The sequence below is a fragment of the Sinocyclocheilus rhinocerous genome, unplaced genomic scaffold, assembly GCF_001515625.1.
Source record: "Sinocyclocheilus rhinocerous isolate Xijiao unplaced genomic scaffold, SAMN03320098_v1.1 scaffold226, whole genome shotgun sequence".
NCBI classification, from domain to species: domain Eukaryota; kingdom Metazoa; phylum Chordata; class Actinopteri; order Cypriniformes; family Cyprinidae; genus Sinocyclocheilus; species Sinocyclocheilus rhinocerous.
In genome coordinates this window covers 1,082,363-1,091,574 of record NW_015631726.1, presented here as the reverse complement: position 1 = coordinate 1,091,574, position 9,212 = coordinate 1,082,363, and the positions used below count along the sequence as shown (strand labels likewise).

The window sequence follows — 9,212 nt, the reverse complement described above, 5'->3', positions numbered from 1 at the left end:
CCATTTGTTTAAATAATGGACACCCTAGACCCCTCATAATTCGCACTTTTATCAACATTTATGACTCTCGTTTGTAAATAACGGAATGATTCATTGCCGCATTTATTGCGCATTAGGAGAAGTCATGACGCCTCTGCCAAGAGTATGCTTTTGAATTGATGAGAATTAGCCTACTATCGGCGTATGTCACATGAATACTGATACACTGAGCTGCAGATGAAGCATATAGAAAACACGCACACAGTCATCCCACAACCTTTGACGGAGTGTCAGGCAGGTGGAAATATTGGGCTCTAAGCCTGTTGTAGGCAGTTCCCATCATTTCCTTATTTATGGCTTAATTCCTTTGGAACCGGTGGATCCAGTTGAGTATTCGCCCTAGCCTGACATCGATTAACCCAGGTGTTGAACAGGCACAGGTTTCACTTCACTATGTCAAAGCAGTTTCAGATCAGAGGAAGAAATCTAATAGTTGGGGGGGAAAAGCGCTTAGACGCGTGTGAAATGGAAAAGCTGACGGGCTTGTTCGGCGCAAAGGAAGTCACCAAAACATACAAACCCAAGCTTGCTTCCTAACTTTTTTCTTCTTTTTTTTTCGTTTTGGTGCAAGATCGTCCCCTGTTTGTGACCAATATGAACTCCAGTTGAACATGACAGTCATCAGAGGACTTCATCATCACAGTAGAGACTGAAAAGCCTCTGTCATTGGAAATAATCGATTGTTTTTACGCAAGGACACTTATTTGCGTTTTCACAGGGGGGAGACCAAACAAAAAGGTAAACGTTTAATTTTTTATTGTTAATACGTCTTGTGGTTCAATTAAAGTCCGGAAAGACGTTTTTCTATATTAGCTATAATGCTTATAGTCAATTACCTTTTTTTTGCCATTGCGTATTAATACTGCCACATAGCTAAAGTGACACATGTATATAAAATATTTATTAATATCCGTTTATGGGTCAATGATGTGATGCTAATTTTTGTCCGGATCTAATAACTTCATCAGCACTTCTTGAGTACACATACTCTATAATGAACATGTTTTCAGTGTCTTAATTAAAGTCATTTTGATATTTTTTGTCTTTATTCTTGTGGGGCTTGAAGTCAAAAATGTTTAGATAGTTCGGAAATTGTGAAAATAACAAATAAATAAAAAATTGTCATTACCGTTCTTGAAATTGCTGGTGTCATTAGCTTGGTAGTCTTTAACCAACATGCAGGAAGCCATTTTGTTTTCATGTGACAACCATAAAACAGAGACCCCTGAAGACCCTCATGACTGTGTGATGATTTTTTTTTTCTTCATATATTTTGAACTTTTTATGAATATATTTTATTTTGTTTAGGTCAAATAGATTAACCCCAAGAAAACGTCTCGATATTCCTCAATAATGTTATATTTTCTTCATTTTGACTTATAGAAGAATATAAGTTTAAGTTTTAAATGTTATAAAGCATCAGTGAAAATAATGATAATGTGGTGTAGAAAAGTATTTTAGAAGTTCTTTCTTGATGGTTATACCACTTGACAATTGTAGAGTCATAAAAGTTAATTCTTCATAGAAAATAATATTTATTTTTTCATGTGTGAAACCAACATGAATCCAAAGAGAACATTTCTAAGAACACAGTACATGTGGTTTGCATTAAATTTTTAGCAGTTCTCTTTTTACGATTTCGGACATCCTTCACTGGATTCGTCATTGACCCATATAGCACATACAGTATAACTTCCATTAAATCTCAAAGGAGTTCAATTGGAAATTATTTTTTAACTAGGAAAGAGATATTACTTGTATGTCGACTGTTCATATTGAGGAATTAATCGGGGTCAGCACTGTTATGCTGTAGTGCTGGATGAAGGCTGTGTGCCGTGATCAGTGTGTATGCTAGGGCCCCTGGAGAAGCGCGGCGCCATACATTAAGGGCAACTTCACTCCTAATGCTTTGCATGACATGTTGTTTAGTGCATTTAATTTGAGGGCTAATTTCTTCTTCTAATCTGGTTGTATTTCCATATCAAGGAACTGTAATTTGTGTCTTGTTTATTCCAGAAACTTTGATCTGGCTCAGAGTATCCACGTGCACTTTTGTGTAATGTCAGATTATTCCTCATGATTTATGGAATTTCAGGAAAGATGGTTTTTGGTATTGTGTGATTCCTGACTTTATGAGGGCTAATTGGGTAGCAAAAAGCTAACTTTATAGTTTACTGATTTATCAGTTTTTAATGTTGTATGTGCACATTATAGTTAATAATGCTTTTAAGACCGTGCATTTCCACAGATCATTATGTAAGAGTGCAGGGCAGAGAAATTATTTTATTATTCTATCAATCAAACAAACAGTTATTTTCTGTCTTGTGCATTTGCTTAGATTTTTTTTAATAATCTGCGATTTAATGAAGCACAACAGTGAATATGTTTACGTAATATTAAACTACTTAATTGGGTTGCTTGATATTAACTTAATAGGTTTAGAAATACAATGCTTCAGCCAAATTTGTTTGTACAAATACTAATGTCAGTGCTTTATGAACTAAATCATAATTAGTTGTTAAAATTTTTAAAGTTGTTTAATATAAAAAAGATCACATTTCTCTTTCCAAACCTGACCCAGTGCTTGTAAATGCCTTACTCTCTGGCATAAGTGAGGTTCTGTAAGGATTATTTGGGTCAAGAGATTATATTTTTACACATGTACATGGAGCCATTTTTGCACTTTCTATGTCTGTGCAGTAGCTCTTATTTATGATACTGTCCTAATAAACGTCATGGAATTTCTCATTTTATCCGTCACCACTAGTGAAAATTACATTCCTCCCAGTCCGTTCTAGAATATTAAACCAGTAAACGCTTGTTAATGCTATGATCAGTTGTCTTTGTAATATTTTGATGAAATTCTTTTGTAAATGATTATTTCATATGACTGTGCTCTTCTAATATAAGCCTTAGATTTATTGTTTTAGTTTACTTAAAGTAAAGCTGTGTAAGTTATAGAATATGTTATATCGTGGCGAAACGTGTTTCTGTCCAGCACTGAGGTTGGTTTGAAATGATCTGATGGACGATATACATCAGATGAGGCATTGCATTACTGATTTTCGCAGCTCACTTGCTCTGTCCAAGCATTTAATTTTAGACTTATTTTTCAATAGAAGGACCTGAAACTCAGTGAAAACATGGCAATTTTCACACTTTGCATGCATCTTTTTTTGCCTAACCAGGAAGTTGTCACTTCCCTAATACTTCACAAGACAATTTAGAAATGTTTTATATAAAATGCATTTAACTTTTTAGAGTATGCATGGCAGTAACCGAGTAATAGACAATAATAGACAGTTGCATTCAGTTCAGAAGAGCTCAAATTTGTAACAGAAAAGTGTAACGTTGAGGAGTCGTACATTCGTGTATTTCTGCACAGCAGTTTGTTTATGTTCCAGAGATACTGATTTGCTGATTTGGAAATGAAAAATTTATTACAAAAACTGTCGACATTGAACGCCTAGTGTTTGTACGTTGGTGTTGTATAATTTAAGAGGCAAAACTGAACTTAGCAGTTTAAATTATTAAAATCAAATTATTATATAATTTCTTGGTCACTCATTACTTTTTAAAAGACCTTCTTGTTCTGTACATTAAATTTCACTAGATATGAAAATATTCACTGTAATCGTTTAAAGAAAGCTGTGCCAGTAATGTTTGTCAAATGTACATTTTCTATGCATGTACATTCATCTAATTTCTAACTCATCTTCATTTTACAGTTCTGCTCCCTGAATATGGACATGGAGGCGTCGAATGGCTATATTGCAAGTAAGTAAGGTTTTTTGCATATGGCCATATTCAAGAAAATATATTTTTAACACATAAAAGCATGTTAAAAGGCATTTTTGAGGGGTTTTATGCTTGTCAGGTTAATTCAAAATGTGTCTTCAGAGAGTCTTTTTTATGAATTATGTCTGTTGCATGGATTTTGTTTTTCATTTGTTTATATATTTCCTCAGTGTTGTTTACTGTATAATTATTTTATAGGAGAGTTAATTGGAGACATTGAAATAGAAATAATAGCACAGTAATTGTTTAACTGTAATCAATCAGAGCACATACAGACCTAAAATAGTCAAGCAGTTCCGCCATCACAGTGATTTTATCATGTCACCTGCTTCTCTCATGCTGAGTTTGAGTATAGCACACACTTCATTAGGTTTAGACTTTAGCGTATTGGTAATTGTCATTTTGCTCTGACTTCTGAAAATGAGCTTCACATATTTGGATCAAGGTTTATCAAGGAATGCTTTCGGTTTGGATAACCAGGTCATCTAAAAGCTTCACTTTTTTGCATTGTAGACATAATTTGTTGCTTTTTTTTGCGTATGTATTGATTTATTTTAGATAGGCTATCTAAATCCAGCAGCACTGTGGGTGTTTTTCTGCAGCTGTAAAGCCAGTTTTGCTTTATGAATATGTGCAGTAGTCAAGCACACTAGCTGCCCCTAAGATCCCGTTCAAAAGCTAACTCTTGGCTCCTCTTGAGATTTGTTATCTGGACGGAGCTTCAGTACCAGGTGCACAGTGGTACCTTCAAGCCTGTTAACTCCCCCGGCAGATTCCCTCAGATGGAACATGCTGATAAAACGTCCCTCATCTAAAAATTCTTGCAGGTGTCTTGGAAAATGAAAAGTTTACAGTTTAACTTGGTTCCATGCACTTTTAAAGGCTTTTTCCTTTCTTAAAGGGCTTGCTATATTTAAAAACATGATTGAATGCAGATCCACGCCTTGTTTTTGCCTTGTTTTTGAATAGCATTATCACATTTCAGAAAACGTAACTCTTTAGAGTAAAAGCTAACAAAGTGCTGATGACTTTAAACTGTGTCTCAGAAGTGTCAAAGTGTCTTCACAGCAATATTTTGCTTATTTTCACATCATTTACACAGTTTCTTCCTTTCTTACTAAAACCACTTAGTGATTTGGGAATACTTGAACAGCAGCTCGGTTTCTGTTTCCTAAAAAAAAAGAGAGTCTTACGTTTGTCCATCTCAGATCACAGGCTAATACTTCAGCCTTTTGTACAGTAAACTGCTATTGATATGCTAATATGACCGTGTCCCCTTCAGCTTGTCCTTTTAAACAAGAGCAGTTCAGTAGTGGCAGGTGGTGAGGAGCGTGAGTGGGAATGTGTTTTGTGTTTGATGTGGAAGGATGGTTTGGAGGTGTGTGGATGGACAGGATAAACCTGATCCACGCTCGAACTTTAGCATCTACGACATGCCACAACCAATCACTCTCTTTCTTGGGAGAAGCGATCCTGTTAAAGACTCAGTTTTTTGTCTAGTATCGGCACTCTGGCACAGAACCTGCCTCCAAGCTCCACCCCCAGTACTGGAATAGAGCCAGTGGCAACCATGATGCACAAATCACTTCAATGTTCTATCAGCTATTGAGTTTAATGATAATATTTGCATAGTAACCCAAGCATAACCAGCTCGATTTTAAACAGTTTCTGGTGAACTATGCAACAAAATTTAGCTTGTTTGTCTTCCTCCTGAACTTAAAGTCAACATAAAATCCAAATTAACCATATTCATATGTATTATTTATCATATGATTCATGGGTGCATGAAAAAAACTATTCATAATTTTTAGTTAAATTGAACTTTTTCCAGTATTCAACATCCACGCTTTGTGCTTCAACCAATACCTGATGAATAAAAATCTTTTTTTTTCTTTTTTTTCTCACTAAATATCCAGTTTCACTGTAAAATCATTATAGAAGTCACACGTGTTGCATTTCACGTTGACTTTAACCCGTGGGCCACTATTGAAAACACCCCCAATTATTTTCCTCGTCGATCCACCAAAAAAAAAAGCGCATGGAACAGTCCATTCTGTAGGTTGCTGTTTGATTGGTATACACACAGCCTTAGCGAATGAGTGAATCGGGATCTGATTCTGACTCAGCAGTGGCACAGGCCAGACCTGTAGTCACTCCTGTAGTCTCCAAAGGGCCTACGGATTTTCAGCATGCATCACTACACGGGGGAAGATGGTAGCCTTATTAATATAAACCGTATGCTGTAGGCCGTCATTACAAGAGAGCTCTCGGCCCATCAACAATCATATGTGTGGGAATGTCAGTGTGATTTGTAGAACAAATTAAACAAAGTGGAATCATTGTAAAACTGTGAAAACCACATATTAATGTGCGTCAGAGATTGTTGATATGATAGCAGAGCCAAGCACAGACTGCAAGACTGCGTAATTGGGAAACCAGACCCAAAAAAGAAATAAATATACATTTTTTTGCGTAATTTATAATATACTACCAATCAGAAGTCAGTAAGACTTTTTAAAAAATAAATTCATACTTTTATTCAGCAAGGATGCTTTAAATTGATCAAAAGTGACAGTAAAGACATTTATGATGTTGCAAACGATTTCTATTTCAGATAAATTCTGTTCTTTTAAGCATTCTTTCTATCAGGGTTTCCACAAAAAAAATATTAGGCAGTACAACTGATTTCAACATTGATAATAATAATAAATGTTTCTTGAGCAGCAAATCAGCATAGTAGAATGATTTCTGAAGGATCATGTGACACTGAAGACTGTAGTAATTATTTTAAATTGTAATAATATTTAGCAATATTACTGTTTTTCTATATTTTTGACTGAAGAAACTGCGTGTACTACATACTAATTCATCTAAAGACAAGTTTTAAAGACAAGCTGTGAGTCTTTAAACATGCACAGGGTAATAAACTTAAGTCTTGTAGCATGTGCTTGGCATTGGAAATGATATTTATCATGGTTCGGTTTAGATGTGGGATAAGAGAGCGGTTTCAGTCGCTACTGTACAAGAGTTTAGTTTACTCTCACAGATCTCTTTTCTTGAGAACCTTTCTCAGGCCAGGAGGCCATCAGACACAGCGTTCTGTTATGGAAAATCCTCCCCTCGGCCGTCACTCAAATCGGAGTGGCTGCTTGTTTCCCGTTGCCAAGGGACTGCCGGTTACCTGAGATTTCCCTCAACCCCGGCACCGTAACCAGAGACGGGCTTTGGGATTGTGTCATTGGCTGCGTCTCCCTGAGTTGCTCTCCCTGTCAGAATGACAGTGTCTGTCTGCCAGCATGACAGCACAGATATCTGTCGCTTGATGTACCTCAAACGCCCTCATTTACTGATTCATTTACTTTAATCACAAATGTAAAACTTTTATAGGGCATGCAAGTTAAAATAGTTTGGGGATTGAAATAGGACTTGTTGATTCACAAGAACAATACAGGCAAATGAATCTTTAAAAATGCCATGAATACTGTATTAAAGCCCTTTGGCAGACTGACTCTGCTACACAACAAGCCTGTTTGAAGGAGGGACTGACAAGATTTAGTACATTGGTTAGAGATATAACAGCCAGCTTAACTGTGACATCCAATGTACTTTCCAGTCATAAACGCGGAGTTCAAGGAATGATCTAAGCCGCAATACCACCCTTGGTGGCTGTGTGTATGCATAATGCAAGCATTAAGAGCTGTCTAATGTCGTTGCCGTTGTATTGAGTGTTTGGCTCTGAAGGGGTCAGTGGGTAACGGGATCAGGGAGCAGGAATAGCTCCCCCTGAGTGGACGCGTTGAAGCCGTATTATTTCCCGAAGCCGGTGTGCGGCGGGTGCGGAGAGATGAGGAAATCCAATCTGAATCTTAAGGATGTGGCTGAAAGCTTAACAAGCTCTCCCCACATGAGATGAGGGCACACCGTCTCTGTATACTGAAGTGTTGAGCTGGTCACTGACCCTAGAGAAATTTCAGCTCCGGTAACAGAGACGGGTGCTATTAAAAGCAGTTAGTGTATACAGTACCTGAAAACCATTGGATACTGTATGTTGCTCTCCTTTACCAAGTTATCAACGAGTATTATGGAGGATCATAGAACATTTTAGATGGATATCTATTTAGAGGATTCAAATGTACAGAAATGTGTAAATTAATCAGTCGAGTTGATTCAGTCATTTTATTTAATTAAAATTATTTTAAATATGAAATGATGTCAAATAAAAATATGTATATATGATAGACATAATTATATACATAAATAAATGTGTATTATTTATTTCATTCATTTAAATGGACCACAGCTTACCTAAAAAAATCATTTTTAATTTTGTAACTGTTAAATTATATAAATTATATAAATATTTTTATATGCATTATTACATTATGTCAGTATTATATAATATAATTAAAAATATTCAGTTTAATAAATCAGTAATTTTTTTTTTTTACATTTTAGGTGGTATATTTAAGTTGTATGATAGAGTAAATAAAGAGTGTTAAGAAGCAGACTGCAGTAGGAAGTAGATTTAAACAGAAGTCTACATTATTTTAACTTCATCTTTCTTTTAGATGATATAGTCCTAGATATGTAAAAAATAACATTATTTCATGAGTGATATACAGTATACAGTGACTAGTTGAACATGTGTTTCACTTCATATCTGTTGCTATGTTGTGTTGAACACTGTATTAACCAATCAGCATCTCAGACCAGAACTGTAATAGAGTTTTGAACAGTAAATAAATTGCTGTAAAAAGTATAATAACCAGTATTCAGTACAACGTTTTAGTTGAAAGTGTATTTGAGTAATAAATGACAGTAAGAAATACATCTAGAATAGTTTTTGTTGTAGTTATCCTTTATTCAGTTTCTTCTTTGACTGATAATCTCCCAAGTGCAGCAGTTATGAAAGGTGTTCCTTGAACTGTCTGCTTGTATAGATCTGAGTTCAGAGCTGTATTTAGCCACAATAGCTGTGCTGCCTGGAGCAAGGCGATGTCCTCAGCGCATTTGTTTCTGTCTGTCTCCTAGGTAACGGCGACTGCTCTCCCAGGAAGGAGAACTCGAGAAAGCTGGTGGACCTGTCGACCAGCACACCCAATGGCCAACGTTCCCAAAGTCCTGATTCCCCTGCTGGTGAGTAGGCCCCTCTTCTAAAAAGTCCACTCCCAGCAATACCTGTTCCCATTTTACTTTTTAAAGATGTGCTGCATTGATTCGATTATCTTAAAGGGATAGTTCACCCAAAATTATGTTTCTATTATCATGTAGCTACCTGCCCTCATGCACTCTCAGACAAATGCATTACCTTAAGGTACAAAAGCTAAAAGGTATTCTTTAAAAGTACCATTTAAGGTACTATGTATGTACCATTT

At 36.0% G+C, this 9,212-nt stretch overlaps 1 protein-coding gene across 1 annotated transcript in view; it reads left to right on the top strand.

The window, feature by feature from the left end:
* The first annotated feature begins 301 nt into the window (after positions 1–301).
* LOC107741927 (zinc finger protein Helios-like) overlaps positions 302–9,212 on the top strand; it is a 28,109-nt gene continuing 19,198 nt past the window's right edge. The window contains exons 1-3 of the mRNA XM_016554743.1: positions 302–777; positions 3,768–3,816; positions 8,869–8,973. Of these exons, the coding sequence (XP_016410229.1) occupies positions 3,783–3,816; positions 8,869–8,973 (139 nt within the window). The 5' untranslated portion in view covers positions 302–777; positions 3,768–3,782. The remainder of the gene's footprint in view (positions 778–3,767; positions 3,817–8,868; positions 8,974–9,212) is intronic.